Source organism: Habropoda laboriosa, unplaced genomic scaffold, assembly GCF_001263275.1.
Source record: "Habropoda laboriosa isolate 0110345459 unplaced genomic scaffold, ASM126327v1 scaffold67, whole genome shotgun sequence".
NCBI lineage: Eukaryota > Metazoa > Arthropoda > Insecta > Hymenoptera > Apidae > Habropoda > Habropoda laboriosa.
The window spans coordinates 247,633-273,253 of record NW_017100242.1 but is presented as its reverse complement, the minus strand read 5'-3'; the positions used below and the strand labels follow the sequence as shown (position 1 = coordinate 273,253).

The window sequence follows — 25,621 nt, the reverse complement described above, 5'->3', positions numbered from 1 at the left end:
TTATTTGCTAAATTGTTACTTCTAATTTAGCAATTCTATATTGTTTTGTTTGGATATTCCTGACAAGGACAAAAGTGTGATTTTTATTAATTAATTCAATTAATGAATTTAATGTTGTATATCCTAAACCTATACCCTTTGCTTCTGTAAAAGAAAAGTCACCCATAGTTACATATCCCATTACTTCCCTATCACAGGAATATCTTACATTTGTACACTCTGGAAGATATAATTGCGACATTTTTTGAGATTGCTCGTACACTACTTTACGGTTTATTTCCGATAAACTCTTGGATTTATCATTGTAGTTAAAAGTTTCAAGTTCCTTGCTCAATATCTTGCTTAACTTATCAATCAGTGATTTTTTATGACATATTCTTTGCCTCTTTAATCTTTTTAAAAGAGCTAAGTGATTTTTTCGCGATATCTTTCGAACACTTTCATTTGGATCAACGTTCAATTTTTCTACAGGACCTGACCAATATCTACTGTTCTTAAACTTTTCTATATCTTCATTAGTTGGCATACATATAATTGCAAACCTTTTAGGACACCCCCTTTGTACAATAGATACCTTAACACGCACTAAACAATTCTTGCTCTCAAATGCATTTTGCAGAGTGAGATTGTTTGATTTATCATATTTTTTTCTACTACCTTCTTTAACCGGCAATCTATCTTGTAACAATTTTAATAATTTACGGTTCCTTAGGACAAAAAATTCTTCCGTTTCTGCCCATTCTTTCATTAAAATTTTCCATTCACAAAAGAAAGGACTAGAAATTCCAAATTTAGTAAAGTTTACGCGTCTGTTTGGTGGATACCGAAAATATTTTTCTTTTAACTCTAATTTTGTACTCAATGCTTCTCTTGTATAGACAGGTGTATCTGGATCATTAACATCTGGTGACTGCATATTTTCGTACTCAAATGCTATGGATTTAGATTCTCTGAGTGCACCAACTCTTGCACAACGAAATATGCAAGCAATCCAGAATGGTACTGCCCAATTGGATGGAAAAATAATATCTATTCCAGAACACAAACCTGAAATTACATTTTTTAATCTCACATGACTTTATTTAATGAACAAAAAATGTAGGTAACAATTACCTGTATTACCCATTCCAGGTCTCTGTATAAGTAGTATAGGTATCTTTGCCATGATTCCTTCATTAAAATGTTTATCGTTACTTAAACCAGGTACTAAACATTTACTTCTCATTTTATTAATTGCACTAGTTGTTGCACATATCTTACTGACTTTCTGTCTTATTTCCTGCTCCCAAATTGGACTAAGATTTGCATTTAGAAGAGACATTAACATTGCTTCAGTTGTCTGTGCTTCTCTTTGAGGTTTAGTTCTTTTATTAGGTAAATTAAATCGTGGGTCTAAGACTGTGAAGCCAAGAACAACATTTCGTGGCAACTGACTAGGCGAGGGCAACGTCTTTAACGTTTGCCATAGTTGTTTCTGAATTTTCAATGATTCCATATTTTCCTGTTTATTGTAATATTCAATATGCCAGAATTTATCAGAACTCTGACTCTCATCTTCACATTCCATTTGATCATCGTCAAATTGCTCTATATTCAATTTCGTATAAAAGTTTTCATCGAAATTCGGCAAACTGAGAGCTTCCGTTAAGACTCTTAGAGTTAACGGCCCGTAAAAACGAAATCGATTAAAAGTATTCTTATAAATATTCATCGTACAATTCTTTTCATTGATATATAAACAAGATTTTGTAAATCGATCATCTGAAGAAGTAGAATGCGCCTCGTCTGACTTGAATTCAAAACTGGATGTAATTTCCGCAACAAAGTCATCGAGAAAAGATGGATGCACCCATATCCAAATTATTTTTAAATTAGATTGATTTGGTCTCCATAAAAAATGTACGTGACCAATCGGAAATCGAGGATAGCCGTTCTTTTTAAAAAACATCACGGTTCCTTCTCGAGTACCTGTCATAAAAATCTTTGCGGCAAATGACAATTCCAATGGATTACAATGGCTCTTTAAAGTTTCTTTCAAAATTTCTTCAGGACCATTAATTTCGACACACGTATAATACGAAATATCTTGCATCAAGCAGTGTCTCGCTACAGCGCGATAATTGGCTCTGAAACATTTATCGTTCGCGTAACTTGCGATTTTGTAGCCCCATTTTTCGATCATGCGAAAACGCTTCGCGTGCCAAATGTGAGTTTCCAACCAAATTTTACTTCGTTGTCTTCGAGTGTACTCTGCCAGTAAATTTCGCGGTCTTCTGCGATATTTTCGTGATGGTCTTTTAACTTTGGGCGGCAATCCAGATTTTTTCATTTGATTCAAATGTGCCTCTCGTAATCTACGCGGCAAACGCTTGGCATTATGGGACATGACGCGTCTGCGCATGTACACCGGCAACTTTTGAAATACAAGTTTCGTTTGCTGAGGATTCTCTGCAAATACATTTGCATGTGTAAAAATGTTACTAATACTTCACATATTGTACATTTATGTTCATATATTTTAAATTTTAATTTACCAAAGTGGATTAAAGTATCGTTTAACGTACCTATAGAATACGTCATCGCAGCAATTTCGCTAGCTCTTGCAGAAACAAGTTTCATAATGTGAACTTCAGGTGGCAAGGATTGAGATCCTCCCAAATATTCATCGAACTGTTCGTTTCCCGCCATTTTTCATACACAAGTGTTGAAATCTTTGTTTACAATGACGCAGTATTCTTAAGTTTATTGCTTGCAAAAAGTAGGTATTATAAAATAAAGTATAACAAATATCCTATTAACATATGCGCACAACAGTTACACACACATATTCACAAAGTATTTACAAACTGCAAACTAATTTTCCATTGTTTGACGTTGCTCCAATTTTCGACAAGGTGCACGTGTCCGAGTTCACTTCAGGCATAGTTAAAAATATCTCGAATCGAACACAGAGACGCTTACGGGGCTCAAATTAGTTGTTAGCTATTTTACGCGCGCGCCCGTAGGGGGCATTCTACGGGTCAATAAGAATCGGACTTAAGGGAAATCGTAATAATTATTTATCAAAGCGTGTACGCAACACGCGTTAACCGTGTTACATTCGAAACGTCGCGAACCAATAAGGTGAGCGTTTCGCGGTACGATACATCAAATATCAAGAGTTTCATTGGCCCGACGAAATTTCTACATATGTTAGCGAATATCTAAAACCTGTGTGGAATCACATAAGTACTACGTGTTGCCGTTGGTGTACGATCTATACAATCGCGACCGTCCAATGATGCTCAATTTGCCTACTGTTTCCCAGTTAAATGTTCAGTGCGATCCTTCTGCTAATGCGAAGACGCGTGCCGTGAAATAGTCGCCATCTTTGCGACTCAGTCGCATCCCTCAATTTGGCCCGTTGTATGTTCCGCGCATCTTTATGTAGTGTTAGAGGAAAAAAAAATCGTTGAAAGTCGGTGTCGAATTTTTTTTTCCGGATAGGTGTTCGAGCTGTGCCGTGAGTGTAGGCCAGCGCGAAAGTGGGCGGAACGCATGGGGTTTACGTTCTCCTGGCCTTGTCGCAGTACGTGATACAGGGAAATTTTCGGCGTTTGACAAGTGTGACACATCGAATCGTGTGAACGGTTCGTGCTGTGACAATAGACTAGATCTTTCACACGATTCGTCGTCTTGTCGTTTACCGGCGTATGCCATTCTAGTGTGTGCGTGAGGCTGCTTGCAAGCATATTCGTTCGGTGTAAAAGAAAAATGAGTTGTCAACGTAACGCTGGCAAGATCACGGTGCCGGACGAGTTGCGGGACGTATTGTTGGAATTTACGATCAGCTATCTATTGGAGCAACCGGTGGATATTATCGACTATGCCGTTGGTTTTTTCACGCAACTACGAGAAAGCCGTCAAACTCAGTTGATCCAAGCCCCTGCGCAGACCGGCTCTTCTACGCCGGACGAGTCCGTCGATGAAGGTAAGAGAGCCAGCGAATTTTCATTCGGGATGCGACTACCCATCGTGTCGAGTATTCCTCCCGTGGTCTTGCGGTATTATATCTGTACCGCGGTGACTTGGAGCGCGCGTTAAGTGATATCGTGTTTCAATTTCGATTTTCGATCTGCCAACTTTTTACACAAATTTTCACCGGTGTGTGTTAGTGAATTCATACGATTTTGGGAAAAATTTACATACGCGCACATCAATGGAGACCGGTACGATTCTTTTCCCGCTTAATTCGTGTTTTTTTTTTTTTAACATTCCTCGTCGAACTTACAAATCGAGATTCGTTTCACTTTTGGTATTTAATCCATTTTTACTTACAAACGGATAAATAGTGAGTTAATACTACGAAAAATTTAGAGACATACATTGCACTAAACGTAACACGCGTGATTGTGAAATGCTACATTCAAATCTATTTCACCCGTTACAGAACCGCCGATCGGAAGGTTCGCGTCCAGGCGGAAGAGCATTTTCGCGGAAACCTATAATCCTGAAGAGGATGAGGAGGACGATGGAATTAAGGTACGATATTTCCCTTCTGATCTCGCACGTTTTTTTTCTCAACAAACCGTGATTATTTTCAGTGACATTTCTTTTCCATTCTCCCATAACATCCCTATATACTTTTGGTCACGTTACGCAAGGAACCATGTTGTCGATAGTGTATATCCTCAAATACTACCGTTGAATCGATAATCGATTGATATTAATCGGACCACATACGACCGGAGAAATCGACCACGATGCAGAGAAACAATTCGTTAGGAGAGAAATCTACATTATCTTTCAATTAAATGTAACGAATCGAAAATATAAGAAGGGAGCAAAAAAACAAAAAAGCAAACCCTTTATTCCGGTACATTGGAACGCGACAAGGATAGGGTTAAACGTGGTTTCACGTATAGCCACATGCATACACGTAAAAGTGGAAGCAAGTAGTACATGTATATATACACAGCACGTGCGGCCCAGTGTATAAAAGCTAAATATGGATGCTTTATGACTTGTTCGTATAATAACGTACGGCTGCTCGCTTCTGAAGAAACGATCCTTCCAAGAAGATCTTCTCCACAGTTCAAGCCAAGTTTCTTCGATTCTAACGCGTGTATTTGTTACACAAGGCATACACAAAGCAGCGACTTCTTTTTTCTCTTCTTTGCTTTTTATCGAAACATACACAACGTATTCAGGCTGCGCGGGTGACGAAACGGGATGATTTACTTTGCTCGACGATGCGAGCGATGTACCTTTGTGACGTCAGAGCGCGTGTTCGATAACCTGCTACCGACGTGACTTACATATGTATAGTTATACGTACGTGTACACACGTGAGCGTGTTCGTCAATGAGTGAGAGAGAGAGAGGTGGTGTACACGGGTAAGGCTCATCAGATCGGGATCGTACTGCTCGAAAGCATTTCAAAAGGCAACGACGATCCTCGATTATCGAGAGCTTCGCGGCTGGTAAAACTGATTGGAAAAGCTTACCTTGTATATACCGAGTGGACCGTTTTGAAGTATCTACATTATCTTAATTATTACGCAAAAGACAAGGAAAAAGAGGGAGAGAGAGAGAGAGAATAATTTATGCAGGACAAATAAGAAGCGTAGGGTTCACTTTCCACCATGAATCGTTTATATCAGACCGATCAAGGCTATCGATATTTTTTCAAGCGTGACCACGTGTCTTTTTTTATATAGATGTATATATGTTTTATTGTTGAGTCAGTTGATTAAAGCAAGGCGAATCGATACCCGTGACGGTATAGAAGAAGTTTGATCGGTTCTCGTGCGACACTGATGCTGAAAGAGTAATTGGATAACCATCATTTAAAATGACTTCATCGTTCCATAAGGTGTTCCATGTTCTAAAAGCACTCCTCGCACGATGCGGTAATTATGTTAGACTTGGTATAATTGCGTGTATATATGTTACAGGTTTTAATAGGTATCTCTATTCGGTGATTTTGTTGAGAAAGGCGTATCATCGATGACCTTGGTCATTCTAAAAAAGAATAATTTCCAAGTATATTGTACACACGATGCGCGAGACCGTCCAGCTTTAACGTCAAAGGAGATAATTAGGTGTTCCGCTTTTAGTGGACCACGCTGTAGCGTGGTATGACGATGAATGTAACATATAACTCGCTTAGTCTAGTGATCGATGCGAGGTAGTGGAGAAATGGCCTGCCTCGAAAACACGATTTTCTACGAAATTTTCAATTTCCTCCTCCGCGTTCGTTTTAAATGAAGCAATTAGATAACGCCGGCTGACGCATCACCTTCGTCGTCGTCGTGTTTAGAGTTCACCGTGTCTCAACGTTTTATGCAAAAGTTCTCGCTCGACGATATTGCAAACTAGACTATTGCGCCTCGGAAACTCAGAGCCCGCGCTGAAAATGTTAATTACGCGTGTTCGACGCGGTGTTCAACGTTATCGCGCGATTAGGATGCAGATGAATCAATTGAGAAACGCTCCTTCGTAGAACGGGGACGCGTGTCTAACAACATAAGTTTCTCGCTGCAGGTCAGTGAGCAAATTACGTTTGTGATGTTTAGCAGGTGTTCCGAAGATACGGACAAAACAGTCTAAAGGTTGAAACTCGATATTGTTTTTAGAGAGATGGGTAGACGAGTGGAAAGAGAAAGAGTGAGTGAGAGGGAGGGAGAAAGAAAAAAGCTGAGACAGAGGCAATAACGTAGATCTGCCGTAGCCGTTAAAAACTGGCCAAGAGTCGAACGGAAAGGTCAGAGAACATGAAACGAAATACGGCTTAGATTTGTTTACTCCCGTGTTGGGTTTCTAAAAAAAGCAGATCGGGATTCAGAACAGCTGTACACATCGAGGAGTCGTAACGATAGAGTATCGTTCGACGGGTGTATCGTTCTCTCTAAGAGAATCGATTATTAGACGTTCGCGAAAAATGGATGATCTATCTACACACAATATTCCATCCTTGTCGTTTAGAGTTTTCTTTTTCTTTTCTTATTTTTCAGCAAGGTATACTGTATCTAACCGCTAGGTAAACGAAACGTAAGATCGCAAAGGAGTTCGATTTTTTTTCTTCCTCTTTTTTTTTTTAAACTTACCGTGCTGTGCAATCTACCCACGCGTATCTAATGGGAAACCCTTTCTTTTTATAACGGACACAGTGTATTCAGGCCTGGCTTTATCGATCGATCACGCTGCAATTAATTTATAATATCGATGCGTGCCGCTCGACGATCGTAATTTCTCGCCATTAAGAGCACTCGTACCACGAGACTGTAAATTCAAACGTTTAATGGGAATCTGTGTTCAACAAGTATAAATCACGAAGGGTTGTCGATTATTAATTACAAGAATGACCGGTTAGTCTGGAAGAATTTATTATCGTTATAACTAAGCGAAATTTCGTTGTACAACGATGTTTTTTTAAACAGTCGCGTTTCCATTGGTTACAGATGGTGCATCCGAAGAGCGACGAGCAACGGCAGAGGCTGAGCGACAGCGTGAAGCATATTTTTCTGTTTCGGGCCCTAGACGAGGTAAGTTAAACATAGTAACGCCGCCGTATACACACTCGAACGGCCTCTGGTGTAATTGAAAACGGGAATACGGAACGGACGGCGAGGGCTCGCGCCAACTCGTGGAAATGCCAATGAGTACGTGTAATCTTCTCAACTGGGATTCAGACTTCTCGAGATGAATTACTCGAGAGTGACTTGACTGGGATACAAATATAAACTTGTAATGATTGGGCGTGCGCTCGCCTCTCTTCTCACCTTACTTTTAATCTTACTTGATCATTCAATTCATTAATAACCGCGTGGGATACGGGGCAATCACGAACGAATAATCGAGTGCAACTTTGCAGATAATATACAGGGTATTCAACATAACCGGAACGGGTTTTTTTTTTTTTTTTTTTTTTTTTAACATCTCGAAATGAAACTTTTCTTTTTCTTTCTTTAATTTATCGAATTTTACTACAAGTACGTTTAATTGTATCTTTATGAAATGAATTGCGAGATTCGTTGTATACTGGTCGTTTCAAAAGTTGTCATCACATGCGCCATTTTTCGTATTGAATATCGGTAGATCGTCAAACATGAGAATTTCACGGCAATTATCGTCACCTGTTCTCGAACGTTAGAAGAACACGGTACGTTTCTAGTCATGAAATATTCACGACACGCGGTCCCGTGAATTCCTTGCAGCAACAAATGGCGGACGTGCTGGACGCGCTGTTCGAGAAGATCGTGCAGCCAGGCGAATTCATTATCCGGCAGGATGACGACGGTGACAACTTTTACGTCATCGAGAGGTAAAAATTCTCCTTTTTTTTTTTTTTTACGTGATTCCGTGTACTGTGCGGTCGAGATATCGAAATTGATATTGTTTAGGATGACGGACTCTACAATTGTTGTTACTCTTTCAGTGGAAAGTTCGAGGTGTACGTGAGGAATCAGTCAGGCGTGGAGTCGCTGATACACACGTACGATAATCGTGGTGCTTTTGGTGAGCTAGCGTTGCTGTACAATATGCCTAGGGCAGCCAGTGTCAAGGCCGTCACGCCCGGCACACTGTGGGCCATGGACAGGCAAACTTTCCGGCGCATACTATTGAAGTCTGCCTACAAGAAGCGCAAGATGTACGAGGACCTTATCAACAAGGTCCCTATGCTCAAGCATCTCGAGGCAAGTTTTATGGAATTCGTACCGGAAGCTATCACGGTGGACGCAAATAGAGGATTACCTAGAAACCACGCGGACAACTTCCTCGTTCCTATCTTCTGAGTTTAACCCGTGGGCACACGCATGAAACTATTTCGCGTGGGGTAAAATTACCCGACGATTTGTTCTTATTTTCTTTTTATTTTCTCGATGAAAAACAGTCTATGGGCGACGAAGAATGTTAACGAAAGAGGAAGTCTCCTCTGCATTCATAAGAAATGCTTTTGTATACTACGAAAAGTGACGACTCAGCTTGCCTAGTTAGCACATTTTAATAGTGCATACGTAAGAATGTGTATCATGTAGTGTAAATTATTCAAATCCAAATATAGTCTGTAGCGGTTAGAGTTTTCCATGAATGACCGTAGTAAACGTGTTAATTCAGGATAATTATTACCGCAAAGCGTGTGCTCCCGGGTTGAGAGATCTAGTATAATATGTATCAGTTAGGCGCTCGTTAAAGGAAAACGGTCAACTGATATTTCAGGATGTATCGTTTGATTGATGGTAGCAGCTGACTGTTTTCAATTTTATCTTCAATGTATTATTGAATTTTGGATGAGGCGCAAAGATACTGAATTGCCAAGAAACGTTCCGCCAGAGTTTGATGTCTGTTAGCGTTCGTTTAGCTGATCCATTGTTTCATAACTGGCTAATTTAGTATTGGCTTTGGTATAGTTCGCGTAGGTAATGTAATTAGGGGTGTGGAGTGGCACGGATTAGCGATAACAATCGAGCAATGTCTAACGTTCCAATTTTCCTCTTCTTTCAGCCGTATGAACGTATGAACCTGGCGGATGCTCTAGTACCGAAACAGTATTCACACGGTGACCAGATCATCAGACAGGGCGACTCAGCCGACGGAATGTATTTCGTTGAGGATGGCGTGGTCAGGATCACCATTGGAGATCGCGAGGTATGGAAACTTGTATCGGTTTTCATTTAACGTTCGTGTAACGTAATTGCGACGATTGTCGCGACCTAGATACGTTCTGTTTGGTAACGGTGTGAGACTGGTACCGTCATTGGCTGGGAAACTAGCTCGCTAATTACACAGTCAATTGTATAGATGTCATTTGGTATTCTGTTTGATATGTTGTAGATTAATAGAGTCCCCGCTGGTGGGTACTTAGGCGAGTTGGCGCTCGTGACACATAAACCTCGCGCTGCTTCGGCCTACGCTGAGGGCGACGTAAAGCTGGCCTGTAAGTACTCTTTTCCCATCATTGTAATAAAGTTTCATTATGTTGTTATGCAGTAGTTAAATTCATCTTTCTCGAACGTTCATTTTCATATGGATAAATAAAATGATCAGAATATATCACAGCTCTGTGTGATACTTATCGTGTATGTAGATATTACAATGTGACGAAATGCGTGAATTATTTTTTTTTTTCCTTTAACGCAACTTTTTCAGTTTTGGACGTTGAGGCTTTCGAACGCTTACTTGGGCCTTGCATGGAACTTATGAAGCGTAATATCGACGATTATGAAGATCAGCTAGTCAAAATCTTTGGCAGCAAGGCTAACATTTCCGATATCCGATGAACTGTTCGCGGGCAGTGATACGTTGCACTGCTGTACTAAAGACGCGACACTTTCGTACAGTAATGTAAAATGAGCACAAAACTTGTACCACCCACTTTATGAATCTCATCCGCGTGTATTTCAAAGTAATCATCTCGAGTCGACTTTCGTAATGACTGTTCACTTAGACGTGTACCGGTAAGAATCGTCGTTAATAGTTACCAAGTTTGTACCTATGACACACACTGAAGAGATATACAAACGAGTAAAAAGAAAAATTAAAAAAAAAAATACTATGAAAAAACTGTAGGCATCTCGACTGGTTCGTATCTGCATCACAGTACTGAAGTGAACTCTCTAAGACTGCATCGGATCAAGAAGTATTAGCCTATCTTGTCGTGTGCTCGAAACGTTCACAAGGTAGAAGTCTGAGTATTAAAATAAGATTTTCATTGAATCGCTCGTTGAAGAGACGAAAAACAAAGAGAAAGAAAATAAATGAAAAGAAAAGAAATACTCGGAGTGATGCAACGTATCGACAGACTCACACGCAGTTCTCAAATAATGTACCTTTTATGCCATTCTTTATTCTTATACTTGACACTTTAGGATCTGTATATTCCACGTTTACTTGATAAATGTCAAGGGTTAATGAATTAAATTATTTCGTGTGCTTCGATGAATCGTTTCCGAACCATCGGAGAATGTGAAAACAAAAAAAAAAATAAAGAAGGTACTGCTAGAGTATCTTGCGTTATGTTTCTTCGCGTGGTAGAAGAACTTTTTATTGATAGCTTATCGTGGAAAATATTAGCTTAGTTATGAAACTATTAGAGAATGAGTAATGACACACGTGATAAAAAAATTCTGATCATTAGTGTGTTTCTACGATGATGATGATGATGATGATGATTGTAGTGAATTATAGCTAGAAGGCTATACTAGTGGAATTTAAAGAAACAAAAAAATGTAAAGAAGCAAAGAGCACAACAGGCAAGTTAGAGCAATTACTAGTACATATACGATTTTTAATGGCAAAACAGCAACTATTTTCTATAAGAACGTGTGGCATTTAAGTTCATCTTCAGAAAGTGAGATTGGGAGGAGGGAAATAGGGGGGAGAAGTATTGTTTCACCCTTTAGATATCTCATCTAACAACGCCTGATTAGAAAGCATATCCCTGTATCTCTCTCCCTCTCTCTCTTTCTCTTTCTCGTATATATTTTTTTATTTTATTGTTTATACATATATATATATATATATATATATATGTATGTGTGTATGTATGTATGTATGTATGCATGCATGGTAAGCGCGCACAACAGATTGCGTTTGTTCGATCATTATTGTTCTACCAGCATATATTATTTATATTTGTTATCGCTTTGTGCGATCGTTTGTTAACGAATTCGAAATAGAACACTTGCTGTTAGCGCACATCGCTGTATATATTTTCCATCGTGAGAAAACGATACGTTATTATTTTCTCTTCGATTTCGACAATGTTGTACGCGAAAAATTCCTATCATTTACAGTTTAACAACTCACTGGTTACATCACTTCACGAGTGAGCTATTTTCAAAATCTTTCGAACATCAAAACGAACCGTTATTTCTTACCGCAACCTCGAACGCGCAGCCATGTTTCTCTTTTTCACGGTAACGTCCACAATACTGTGGCGACGCGTGTGGTTACAAAATGATCACTCGAAAAAAAGAAGGAACGAACAAGAGCGTCATTTTTCTAATTCCTTTATATTTTTATCAGTAAACTCATCGATACTCCGTGCAAGACATGTCGAACTATAAACGTAACCTACGATGAACACCCGTGAAAAAGATGAAAGCGCGTTCCCCGTTCTCCGATCACGTTCATGTGTGTCTTATCGGTGAATCCTGGTAACAAAAATCGACCAAAAAAAAAAAAGAGAGAAAAAAGAAACCTATGAACCTATTTTTGTTACACGTGTATGATACACGTTATACATGTATGATATACGTCTAGCATCGTGATAAAAAAAAAAAGAAAGCAGTTTGAACTAATTTGAACGTTGTGCGAACAAGTGCGTATGCTAGTCACTTTTTAACGGCCGTGTTTCCGTCGTGTTTTCTCCTCGACAATCGAGAGGAAAACGGTCAGATGTAATTTTTATTACTACAAAGCGAAAAGAGAGTAAAAAGAAAAATATGAACTATGTAATTCACTGTGCGACTGAAACTCAGTTTAGAAGCGGTAAACTTTCCAAATAATATCACAATCAGGGAGGAGGAAGGAGGAGGAAACTAGTAAAATGCGAGAACGAAAAAAATGTAACATAGTAAACGGGAAAGTTAGTGAACGTCTTTACGTTTATCAATCTAATCCCGAGGCCATTGTATCTTGCAAATTTTTTCTAGTTAAGTTTATTTGTTCTTCTTGTTTCTTTTTTTATTTCTTTTCTTTTTTTAATGGAACTTGTTAAGTTCTCACAGAAGAAGCTTTTGCAAAGAGTTCTTCTGATTTGAATCTCAGCGATCCGTGCCATTTTCTGTTCAGTTGTTATCTAAGAATTGAGCGAAGCTTATAGCAAAGAGCCCGTGGTTCTTAGTCTTCCACCGTGTCTCCAGGCTGTGATATTATTTTCGGCGGAGTATTTCATTCCTTTCATCCTAGGTCTATGTATCCGCTAAAAAACAGATGTCTCTTAAACTAACGGCAGCTTGTAACAAACACAGAAACAAAAAAAAAATCAACAAAATGAAAGAAAGAAAAAAAAGAAAAGAATCTAGAGAATCTATCATCGAGGAATCGACAAATTCCTGTACTATAATCGAACCTATATTAACTGTTGATTGCATCGTTGAAACAATGGACGAATCAGATGTTCCGATCGACGCGAGTCGGGGCTCGATCAATTTAACGTCGAAAAAAGAAATAATCGGGCAATTAAGAAAGAGAAAAAAAGGAATATATATATATATATATAATTATAGTGGAAGACTATTCTCGCACACCGAATTGAAATGTATATTTAGACGGAGTACTTATCTGTGCGGACCCAATATTCGGATAAATTAAATGTAAACGCTTAAGTAGAGTCGACCCAATTCAAGTTTACTGTATGTATCTAACAAAAGTGTGGTCTCTCTCTCTCTTACGTGTTCTGCGTGTCGCCCCTTTTCGTGTGTGTGTGACGACCGAGCCAGTCATTTCTATCAATTGATTTGCACGAGTCGTCGTCATCGTCGTCGTCAGGTTTTTTCGTCTAAACGGTTGTACGTTTCGTGTCGTCATCAGCATTGAAAGTAATATCGAACCGTATTTAAAACGAAACAAAACAAAGCAAAAAACAAAAAAAGATGATAAAACGTAACTGAATACCTGTAAAATTTAAGTGCGCTGCGAAATGAATCTCACTTTGTAATCGTAGTACAGTATGTCACTTCACTGTGCCACTACACAGGGGTCCTTTCCTCGGTTGCTTCCGGAATACAAAGAGATAAGGTGATCGTGCGTGCATTTGAAGCGTGCCAGGTTGCTTTAAATCGGCACGGTCACGCTCGTTTATCGCCAGTCTAGTCCAAAGCGTTCTACGAATAATATTTCTTGGCCGATTAATGGAGTGTACTAAGTTAAGATGATGGGTTGCTTAGCTGAACGCATACTTTAAAAGCGTTGACTATATGACTGTTGAAAGGAGAGAGAAAAAAAGTATCGTTTAATAGACAAATGTTGTTGCAAGTGATCAGGTTTAAGAAAAAGCTGATTTCATCTCTGTTATAATAAATAATTCATGTTACGATAAAATGGAATCTTTAGTCAATCTGTTAAGGATGCGTCAGCAGAACTCATCGTGTTTCTCGCGTACAATTTCCGTTTTCCATGCGTACTATTATCGACGTCCGTTCCATAAAAGCCCGTGTGCTGTTACGCGTCGTCACGCTTGTCTAAGTGTAACAGTCTCTTCTTAGCATCGGACCAAATATCTTTAAACAGAAACGAAGAAAAAAAGAAAAAAGAATACCAGAGCAATGGAGCTTGCGACTATTTTCTTCGCGCTTTTCACTCTTCTATCTTCTATCGTTGTTTCTAATATCGTGTGGTATCTAAGGGAGGAAAAAAAAAAAAGATCGTGCTATTATAGACTACTGTAAATGTATTCGAAGTGCACGACTGTGTGTGTAAAGTAATAAGTAAGAAACGTAAAGTAAAAAATCACCGTCTCTCTGCCCCTCGTGTAACAAATACAGGCGACGATAAAGCTCCCTCTCGCCTCTAAACGCTCTTCTAAATATCGAATTAGATATCGAAAAACTTGCAAGCTACTTTATATCAAACTGTGTACATTATATCGATATCTGCCTAACTTCACGTTAGACAGGACGGATTAGCGCGCCAAAAGTGGCGAGGGTGAGCTGAATTATCATTCAAATGGAGCAATATGAGGAATTCAACTCGATTGCGTATCGACAATCGTCCGATGTCATCGTGTGAAAGTCTAACAATATACAAATTGTCCATATGCCGCCCTGCTCCCAGTCATTTATCGTCTGCCTCTTGATTATTATTACTATCGAACGCGAATTTCTGGGACACGGTCGTTCGCTCGCGCAGAAACGGACATGTTTTGATGCAGCGATTAAAAATCGAACGTTGTAACTCGATGGTGTTTCTTTTATTTTATTTTATATTTTTTTTGTTTGGAAATCAGTGTGGAATTAGATCGCATGCAGCAGGCCGGGGGAATTTGAATATCCTAGTGAATATTTCATATTGAAACTGAACGGACGGACCGGATGAGATATTCCTGTTTTTTCGTATCGTTGATAATCGGTGTGTCTCGTTAGATCTTTCAATTCTCGAACATACACACCTACACGCGAAGAATGTTCTATACTCCTCTCTAATGAATGTTTAACGGATATACACATACACATTTATATATATGTATGTATGTAAGTTTCCGGATGTTGAGCGACGTTTAATGTTCTGCACAAGAAAAAGTGCAAAAAAAGAAAAACAAGTAGAAGAAATATGTAACGGAGCTGACGAACCGATCAGCGTGAATCGTTTTCAATTTCGTTCAACTGAAGAAGAGAATAGAGTGGTCGCGAGGAAAATGAAGAAAGAATAAGAAGGAAGACTGGCTTAGATACGTAGTTTTTATTTAACGTGTAAATCGAGTGTTCGTCGTCTGCAGAGAGTTCTGGTGTCGCGGTTAACGTGTTAGCTTGTAAAACGAGTGTGTGAACGTGGACAGTGAAAGTTCGTTGACCGTCTTGTTATTGGAGGTTGCATCGTGTATCTGCAGAGGGAGAGAGCGTCTATAATTTACGGAGGCGAGAAACGCGATATTACGATTCTCGATGATAAACGCGCTAAGTAAAATGTTAAGTCGAATTAAACTGTAATCCTATCAGGGTATTGAGCGTCGAAAAAACGTTGGACACGTTAGGTACCATTGAGACATCGTTAAGAGATAGTAAAACAAAACGAGAGTCTCTTCGAGGAACCGTTAAAAGTTGATCGAATGACTATATATACATATGATCGGAGAAATACACTATAAATATGCTGCTTAGGCCGCGTGTTAGAAGATCAATTCCAAGCGGCTTCGAGTATATATATGTATATATCTTAAACGATACTTCAGCGTTGAATCTTTTCTGTCCAGGATCGTAATTCGTTATATTCATGTGTTTTCGTTCGCGAGAGGAATTGCAATGTCAAAAAATAAAAGCATAAAGAAACTCCGCAGCGGTTGAAGATAGATACTATATATATATACCATATATAGTTTATATAATTTTAGTACTATTATTATTATACGTATATTTAAACAAATAACGAGTATCGTTTTTAATGTTGTAATTGTGTATCTGATTGCGTGTCCATTCGAGCAACAAGCCATGATTTTTCGTATTTGCAAAAGGACACACACAGACGCATGCAAACACGGTTCAACACGCTCTTCTTCTGCTCCCCCCCTTCCCCCCTCGGTTGTATTTCTCGATGCTCAAGGTGCATCGTTTTTTTTTGTTTTGTTTTTTTTTTCGCACGAGTTCGAGGCGAGCTGGTGAATTATCGCTTCGGTGCGCGGTCCACGAGATGATGTGCAAAACGTTTTATGCTGGATCTAGATTTTATACACGTATACGCTTGTGTAAGAAAGAAGGTCTCGAGTTATTACAAAACGCGAAAAGGAGGACAAAAACAAAATGACAAAAAAAGAAATTGAAGAGAAAAAGAGGCGTTGTGAACTATAATAGAGGAGAGAAAGATGGAAGGAGAGAGAAAAAAAGTGAAAAAGAAAGAATGGAATAGTAATTATTAATAACGTACTTAAACGGTTTTTGTTTCACGATGTGTTGTAGCGTAATACAAGACGTGCACATACGTATTAAATATACATATAGATATATTATATACACAGAATTATATATTAGATATGTCGAATATACATATATGTCAAGACTCGTTTCCAGCTGGTCTGATCGGGTATTACTTTAACGATTGAATTAATTGCGTTAACCTGGCAGCGATGCGATTGCGAGTAACACAAAGTTGAAAGAGGTGCATGCAATCACATAGTTTAATTGTATAGCGTATCTACTTTGTCACGTTGACAACAGATCTAGTGATCTGTCGTTAATCGTAAATGAAAGTGGAATATGGAGTACTGGTTGATACTTCTGTTATTCGATTCATAGAGATAATTATATGCGATTATAACAATACGATCGAGAAACTGAGGGTAAATGAGCATGTTATCGTTTATGCACCGAACGATCACCAAAGGAATTGGCATACGAGATTTCCTTTAATTTGTTATACATATGTGAACGTTCCTTTCTCATAAAGTATCGATATCTGGGAGAATATAAGCTTAATCGGGCTTCTCTACTATATAGTTCCTTCGTGTTTGTTAGACGTTTATTGAGAAGGAATAAGTTTAAACCGAGAGATACACAACACACACGAGCATAGGCACACGTAAATTGAATTCAGTGTCTAAAAGCGGTACATCGATTCATTAATTTCTTAAGTCGATGAATATCCTTTTACTTCTTCCTTTTTTTTTTTGTTTTTAAATTATTATTTTATGAAAGCATCATCGAGTTTAATGTGATTGTACCGGAAGAAAATATCAAATTCCAGATACATACAGTGGAGAACTTTGTGGTGTGCTTATCCATGCTCGATTAGACAATGATACGTAGCAACATGCTTCTTCTACAGCATCACTGCCGGATTAAGTAGCGGTGTTACTATGTTTTCGATAAGCGTACCTAATTTGACGAGTTTCAGCACAAAAAGCATTGTCCAAAACTGTATTTTTAGTTGGCCGTACAAATTTGTTAACTATGTTCACGAAACAGTCACTACTTTGGATATCTTGCTCTCGTATACTCACTCGACGCTCACAATGGTACACACATGTCGGTAAATATAATTCATTACCGCTACCATTGTGACAAAGCGTTTACTTGTCTATTTATTTACTCAAGAAGAGTTTGTATTCGAGAAGCGAGAAACATTAGACGTACAGTGTACTATGAATAGATAGTATAATGAAAATTAATATATAATAAATGAATGGACCTGTACACGTATATTGTATTACTCTGTATAAATTTCCCTGCTTTTGTTTCTACTTTCCTTTAAATGTACATACACTTACAAAGTGTTCAGATATAAATATTTTATTAAACATACATACAAGCTTCACTATATACATTAACAACAAGTTTCATTAACAAAATTCATTTGGCATTAAGCATTTTTCTTCTGCCTTGCCATGAACGATTTAAGTAGATGCGTACAAGTTAAAGCTTTCAGCAGGGACCATCCTAATTGTTCTTGCTGTTCAGGCATTTCCATTAAAAAGTATTCTCGTAATTCATCACTTATATGTATATATTGGAATTGTTTATTATCAATGTTAGACTGATCAAATATTCTTTGTATAATATATTTTGATGCTACTACTTCCTTACCAACCACAAGGTTGAAGAAGTGTGCTGATGTTTGTGGTTTTAACACATATAAATTATATTTCAATCCCGATGAGTCATCATTTTCTAGAAAATTTATTTTAGATATATTTTAGCAAATATGAATCTTCGTTATTTGCCTTTAGTATATTATTAATAATATTGAATAAACGCACTTGAATTGTTCATTATTATAATAGAACTCATGATAGCAGTCGTCAACTGTTGTGGAATATAATATGTACTTTGTGGTACCCTTTTTAAAACTGGAATTTCTTCAATTACATGAGAAGAGCTCAGAGGTAACATATGTGCAACAGATGATGCCTAGAGTAGGAATAATTGTCAAACAAAGCACTGAATTGTGTTTTTAAATACCAAGTTTAAATATTTTACCAAATGGATCAGATCATAACTACTGAATTTTTTATGATTATCATTCCAAATATGGCAGCCTAAATGTAGTACTTTAAAATCAGAAGTTACTAATGCCCAACATATTGCAGTAGGTCCAATATGCAAACCCATTATTTCATTTGGTATCTGAAATAATATGCAAAATTGTGCTTTATTAACATAACATTAATTATATTATTATTTCCATGTCAAAAGATAATAGTAACACATAAATAGTTCTATACTTTTGTTATTTTTGTATTGGGTATTAACACAGATCTACTGCATTGTAAATGTTTTATATCATGATTAGTGACTGATATCAAAAATTTGTTTAAAATATCAGATTCCATGTCCTTTATGCATGTCAAATCACTTAATGATTTATAAGATCCATTTGTAATGCGGTGCAATATTATTGTTTGAGCATATGACTGTTCAATATAGCTATGTAAAAGTAATATTAACAATGAAATAAATAATTTAAGAATTACAAGTAATTAAAAAATAAACAAGTATTATTTCAAAATGTTCATGATGCTAATTGTATACTCACTTTGTTAATTGTTTTAAGTTACTTTCATTTACTATCTTTAAAATTTGATGTTCATTTTCTGCAAACAGTATTTCGTTATTTTCAATCATACTGTCAGTTCCTGTTGAGCATCTTTGTACTAAGTTTATCCATAGGTTCTATAATAGTAAATTCTTCATTACATTATTTAATATTATTAAATGATACACATACAAATGTATATTTGAAAAGAAATAAATGTTAGATGCATCTTATAATCAAAATAGTTTATTGATATACAAAAATACATTTGAAAGAAGAACAATAATTATATGATGTACCTTTCTTCTTCTACCAGTATTAGTAAAATTATATAATGTTCTCAGCATTATTGTTAAATTCATGTATTATTATATTTTTAATAATATTGTTTTACAGTGTACAATTTTATTTACAAATGTATAATTAGTTAATATATTTTATCATTACATATTGTACTTAACAGTAAAGGAAGAACATTCAAATTATTACAAATTAAATGTCAATATCACAAAACTATTTAACAATGTGCTATAATTGTTTATCCACTAAAAGTTTTGTATTTATTAAATCATTGAACTGAATGTCAGCACGTGTTCCTTGCCTAATTCAAAAGGTTTCCACTATAGTTGACAAATACCAGATAATCTCTAGATATAAAGGCAAATAATTGATATACGTAGATGTTATTTTATTATACATTGGATTGTATCTGTATTACGTTTTATTACACGGTAGCTAAAATTCTTCTGGTAAAGTAAAGCTAAAATAAAAATGAAAAATATTCACTTTAACTTTTAATTTTTCAATTTATTGTACAAATATTTATATATATATATACATAAAATTAAATATTGTAATCATAAAAAATAAATTACAATTTATTAAAAGCTATATTTAAATGTAAAGTAAAATTATGATTATGGTTACATTTAGTTCCCTATGTATATGAATATGTAGGTTGTTTTCAAATTACGGAGGGTGATTCGCATGAAAATCGTAGAATGTGACCTCACAGATGGTTCGCATGAGGATTACGTATACTGGGTGGATTTTAAATAAACGATTGCATACTTGTGTCATATTCATCGATAATGTAACTGATCTTGTATCTTAGAGTTCTATGACAAACGACAAAATTTGAAAAGATATTATCGAAGTTATAAACATTTTAATGCAAGTTTTATACAACTGATTGTTGAATGTGAACGGAAATTATACTCCGATCAGGATGCCGAGTAGTTCTATAGGGCGAAGGTCATCTACAAATCCCGTAAGGATAACTACGTTAGATAGGGAAGACAATCCGAAAAGAAGTCTAATGTCAAAATCGAAGGCTTCTCTTTCTTCGGTTGATAACTCTCACATACCTAGGCCACGCGCGAGAGCATCTTCATGTGACAGAACATTTGCCAGAGCATCAAGTATAAAAGCAACAGGTGAAAATATTATACTAATGTTGTTTCAAATGTTTTCTTATAGTTATTTAATTCAAAAGACAGGAAATATAATATTTTTATCACAACTGTTACAGGTAAAACTCCTCTTCACCATGGGCCAACAACTCCAAACACACCTTCAACAAGTGCTTCTAAACACTCTACTTATTTTCCAGCTGGAAGTTCTAATAGAAATCATATAGCACTTCCAACAGGACGTAGGTCCTTATCTGCTGATCGTGCCAGTAGTCTTGGAGCAAAAGGTCCCAGAAAGGACACAAGACCATTAACAGACAAAACATATCAAGCTCAAATGCTTAATAAAATTGACAACTATTTTATTGCAAATTATTGTTCCTCAATGCTTAACAGTAGTGGTAGCTTGAAGCCTTTGACATTGAAAATGTTTGTAGAAGTTTCTGCATATTTAGTAAAAATGCTGGACATTAAACAGGTTCTTACACCTGTTAACTATATAGAGGAGCTGCCAAAAATTGCTAAGAAACTTCACTATCCAGGAATTATTAACAAGTCTTGGTTGAAAACTGCTAATGCTATGCATTCATGGCCTAATGTTTTGGGCTGGATTTGCTGGTTGGTAGAAATTTGTGAAATAAAGGAAATAGCTCTTCAAAAATATAATCTAGAAAATTTACCATTCATGGGAAATGAAACTGAAGCTTACATAAATAAGAAATCTTTTTTTGCTATGATTGATTTTTACAATGCATGGAATGATGAGAAACTTGATGAGGAAGCAAGATTGGTTGAAAGATATTTACAAGAAATTGAAGAACAACAAGGAGTTAGTGAAGAAGACTTGAATAATGCACATACTGAATTAGAAAAAGAACTGGTTAAATTACAGATAGTTGAAAAAAATGCAAGCAACATAGATGAAGAAGTAAAAAACTTACAGGAAGTACTTTCATCTTTGAAAAAGGATGAAGAAAAACAATTAAGTGATATTAAAGCAAAAGAAGAATACATAAAAACAATGAATTCTGAAACAGATCAAATACATACTGATTGCAATGTGATGTCTGAACAAATTCGTTTACAAAATATACAGCATGATGAACTAATTTTAGCCATTAAGCAGCAACCAATGTCCAAGGTAGAAAGGGATAAAATATTGGAAAAATGTACAGAAATCCAGAATTATATGCACCAATTTGATGAACATTTACAAGATATACAAAAAGAACTATACACTATGGATATTAAATTGGCATCAATTAATAATAATTTAACTAAAGCAGTCCTAACATATAATAAGGAAATACTCATGCATCTGGGTGATGACATAGGTGTAGATTTAAAGGAGTTAAAGATGCCAGAAACAGGTATATTGCAGCCAAAAATAATGGAAGAAATAAATACTAAAGCTACTTTAATGAATGATGTGAAAGAATTGTTGAAAACACAACTTATAGAGAAGGAACGTTCGTTAGAATTAAATTCTAATGAATTAGAGAATCTTCAGGAGAGAATTAAAATTTTAGAAGATGAAAGTAATGAAATTGCTAATAGAATTAAAGAAAAGAAAAACCTTAGGAGTAAAATTAAAACTACTGCTAAAAGTGAAGAAGCAAAACTAAGGGAACAAATAAAGAATTTGCAAAATGATATTCGAGAAATTGAGGATTCAATGCCAAAAGAACAAGAACTTGCTGCAGAGATACAAGAAGCAACAGACAAATTAGACGCCGTTCGTAGAAGAAAAATGTATATAGAAGAGTCCGCTAAGCTATTTTTCGATCAATTTTACAAAATTTTAGGGGAACACCGAAATGAGCTTCATAATATATTAACCAAGCACCGTAAATAATATATGTAATTTTTAAGAATTAATTACCTGAATTGCAATATTTTAATATTTCAAATACTGTATATGTGTACATATTTAAGAAGATTAAGAAATAAAAAGAAACAATTTTATATTCCCTATGTTGATATTCCATATTATAAAAATTAAAGAATTTTTACTATATTCATATCATCTATAAAAATTGAAGAAAAGAATGGAAAACTATCAAGGCAATATTGTTTTGGCTTGTTGAATTATAACACGGAAATAGAAAATCTATGAACCGTTATGTGGTAAATACTTTCAAAAATACAGAGAATATATGACATATTTTTAATGTTTTTTCTACGTAGAAATTCGATAAAATGATTATTCAAAATTATTCAATCGTACAAGATGGTGTATACATCGTAAGTGCCAGGAGAAATGTGCTGGCAAATATTATAAAATATCATGGTAAGTTTTTTGATCTCCGATGAATATGAATTCGAACAAGCAGCAGGTTATATGCATTTTAATCATATCGGTTAGAAACCAGTTGGTGTGTTCAGAGATTTGTTTAATATAAAAAATGTATTTTTCTACCGTTTTAGCATAATGAGCAGCAAAGTAAATGCTGCCAATAAAGTTGTTGCTACAAGGAGTAACAAAAATATATTAGAAAATAAGCAACATTTGGTAATTTATAATTCAAATAATTTTTTATGGTTATAAATTTTTATATTACACGAATGATAACTATATAATATATTTGTAGCCTACTTCTGCACTACCTTCAGAAGGACTTGTTTTATATGATAATGATAATACCTTAATAGAAGTTACTGTGAAAACTAAAGGCCGTAAACGTACATCAACCATGGTTAGCAGCAGTCCAACTAGTCACAAAGGTGTAGAAGAGAAAAGAAGACCTAGTAGTAGTGGTGATGCTCATCAAAACTGGGGCAGAGTTTTAAGAGAACAAAATAGAACAGCAATGAAGCAAGGTTTGCAGCAATTGGTAACAAGAACATCAGGTTCAAAGTCATCAAAATTTGGTAGTGAAACTAAAGAAACAAAGAAACATTCTTTAACTCATCAGAAACAAGATGTTAGCATTAATTTTTATTCCTATATTTTACTACATGTATATAAAATTATTCAATAATTTATTTACAAAATATTTTTCTCTGTAGCATAAACATTTAGATGAAATTCCTATCAAACAACCAGCTTCTCACAAAAGAGTGGAAGAACATTCAAAATCCACACCACGCACTACAAATCCATCAAGTACATCAATACCAAGTTCCATGGAATCTGTTATAGTTTATGATAAAGCTGTACAATGTGGTGGAATATCTGATGAATCTGATGATAGATTTGGTGTATTCAATCCAGTTCGGACATTAAGTTTTTTAATAAAGGAATTAGAACACTTAGTTAAGGATGATAAAGCTAATAAAATTCTTAATAATATGGAACAAGTACTATTTAGAATACCAGTGGAACCTGGCAAACCACCTATTGTGGTATGTTCATTAACAATTAAAGAATAGTTGATGCTCAATATATTATATATTAAAACGAAATTATACGCGACAGGATTTAGAAGCTATGGCGCTCCGTACTAAACTAGAAGCAACTACGTTTCAACTAGAGGAAACAAGTAGAAAAATGAACTCGATGTGTGAAGCGCTACGCGATGAGAGAGATTCTTTACAGAGGTACGTTTGTTACAAAGAAACATATAAATAATTTTCATTGTATATTAACTTTTTATTATTTCTTTTAAATTAGACAAGTCCATAAGCAAGTCCTGTTATTAAACGAAGCTCGGGAGCGACAGTTAGACTTAGAAACGACGATTAAAACATTAAAACTGGAACTAGAAGAAGCAATAAAGACTGCTCAAACTAGAGAGAAGACAATAAGCGAATTAACGGAAGAGATTAAGGGTTACGAATTTTCCCAAAAAGTTATAGCAGACTTACGGGCAAATCTTACCGAACAAACCGAACTTGCAAGACAGAGACACTTAGAAGTGCAATATTTAACGCTCGAAAAAGATAAACTTTCTGTTTTATCGTCATACAAGGATTCGTTACTAATTGAACTTCGTACTGCGATTAAGTAAGCTAAATTATGATTTGAATTTAATTCAGTAGCCTGATACGTTAGTTACATTTTTATTTTACATCGTAGGGAGTTGCAGAGTCATATTGCAGATCAATTGAACGGGTTAAAAAATATTTATGTACGCGAAGAAGAAAGTTCGAATCCACAGATTTCACTGGTTCACGGAGGTCATGCATGTTCATCACCTACCTCTATCTCTTCACACGATTCCAATATACCTACCTCGTGGCACGAGATATCAGATGTATCTCTATCTACAATAGATGACAATCCATCCAAAAATAGAAGTATGCAGGGTCTTCTGCATAAGCCAAATAAAATATCAACCTTTTCAGAAACTCAAGGCGCTAATTTTGACAAGAAACGAACGAAAAATATGAAAGAATCTCAAACTAAAGATTCGAATTTAGAATTTATCAGTTTGCCTGGTGGAGAATTTTCACTTACACTTTTACCATCTTACAAAGACTTTGGTTACACAGAGATGAGTCAATCTGGTAAATGAATTTCAATATATACATATTACAATTATCCGAATGAACTGCAAATATACCTTTTTTTTTCAGTGAACAAAGGAAAGGATGACGTAACAGTATTTACTCAAAAGAATGATAATTTGCGTAATTTTAAAAGTACTAATAAATTATCATCATCAGAACATTTAAACTCATCTCCTGAAAAGACTCACGAGAAAGAAATTCATATGAAGGAAACGGCGAAAATGAAAAAGTCTTCTTCGGAATTAAATAAAAAACAGAGCTTTGGGAACAAATCCACTGTAACCGAGATCAGCAGTAACATTTTGAAAGATAATTCGCCTCATAATTTAATAGGTCCTACAATAACCGAACAATTTCAGAATATATTCCATGATACCAGGATTCAAAGTAGAATGCCAGTCAATGTACCAAGTCCACCAAGGAGTTATCCTCATCCTGATTGGAGCGATAGTACCTTACCCAGTATCAGTACTGCTTCAGGAGTAAATGTGATACAATCCAACGACACTTAAAAATGTATTAAATTTTTTTTACAAAAAAAAAAGTATATCCAACATTATTAAATTATTTTTTTATCCAAGAACTTGGTTT

General features: G+C 36.0%; 5 protein-coding genes across 7 annotated transcripts; 3 read left to right on the top strand and 2 right to left on the bottom strand.

The window, feature by feature from the left end:
• Positions 1–7: 7 nt before the first annotated feature.
• LOC108571892 (ribonucleases P/MRP protein subunit POP1) lies at positions 8–2,688 on the bottom strand. The gene is made up of 3 exons (XM_017934049.1): positions 2,565–2,688; positions 1,114–2,448; positions 8–1,047 (listed from the first exon to the last, which is right to left on the bottom strand). The coding sequence occupies exons 1-3, from the start codon at positions 2,686–2,688 to the stop codon at positions 8–10; spliced, it is 2,499 nt and encodes an 832-aa protein (XP_017789538.1).
• A 1,060-nt stretch (positions 2,689–3,748) lies between these two features.
• LOC108572005 (cAMP-dependent protein kinase type II regulatory subunit) lies at positions 3,749–10,480 on the top strand. 3 transcript variants are annotated; one of them, XM_017934184.1, is made up of 8 exons: positions 3,749–3,970; positions 4,430–4,521; positions 7,442–7,525; positions 8,198–8,304; positions 8,419–8,677; positions 9,486–9,629; positions 9,816–9,918; positions 10,131–10,480. In XM_017934184.1, the coding sequence occupies exons 1-8, from the start codon at positions 3,754–3,756 to the stop codon at positions 10,259–10,261; spliced, it is 1,137 nt and encodes a 378-aa protein (XP_017789673.1). In that variant the 5' UTR covers positions 3,749–3,753; the 3' UTR covers positions 10,262–10,480. The 3 variants fall into 3 exon arrangements, with proteins under 3 accessions (XP_017789673.1, XP_017789674.1, XP_017789675.1); XM_017934185.1 differs by having other exon boundaries at positions 9,486–9,641; XM_017934186.1 differs by lacking the exon at positions 3,749–3,970 and adding an exon at positions 4,123–4,208.
• A 7,513-nt stretch (positions 10,481–17,993) lies between these two features.
• On the bottom strand, positions 17,994–19,513 carry LOC108571891. Its single transcript, XM_017934048.1, has 6 exons — positions 19,466–19,513; positions 19,167–19,303; positions 18,856–19,057; positions 18,611–18,757; positions 18,391–18,541; positions 17,994–18,301 (listed from the first exon to the last, which is right to left on the bottom strand). The coding sequence occupies exons 1-6, from the start codon at positions 19,511–19,513 to the stop codon at positions 17,994–17,996; spliced, it is 993 nt and encodes a 330-aa protein (XP_017789537.1).
• An 846-nt stretch (positions 19,514–20,359) lies between these two features.
• LOC108571890 (kinetochore protein NDC80 homolog) lies at positions 20,360–22,433 on the top strand. Its single transcript, XM_017934047.1, has 2 exons — positions 20,360–20,602; positions 20,698–22,433. The coding sequence occupies exons 1-2, from the start codon at positions 20,395–20,397 to the stop codon at positions 22,431–22,433; spliced, it is 1,944 nt and encodes a 647-aa protein (XP_017789536.1). The 5' UTR covers positions 20,360–20,394.
• A 380-nt stretch (positions 22,434–22,813) lies between these two features.
• Positions 22,814–25,542, top strand: LOC108571888. The gene is made up of 8 exons (XM_017934046.1): positions 22,814–22,868; positions 23,006–23,090; positions 23,170–23,502; positions 23,588–23,925; positions 24,023–24,118; positions 24,192–24,524; positions 24,597–25,027; positions 25,097–25,542. The coding sequence occupies exons 2-8, from the start codon at positions 23,010–23,012 to the stop codon at positions 25,540–25,542; spliced, it is 2,058 nt and encodes a 685-aa protein (XP_017789535.1). The 5' UTR covers positions 22,814–22,868; positions 23,006–23,009.
• The last annotated feature ends 79 nt before the right edge of the window (positions 25,543–25,621 follow it).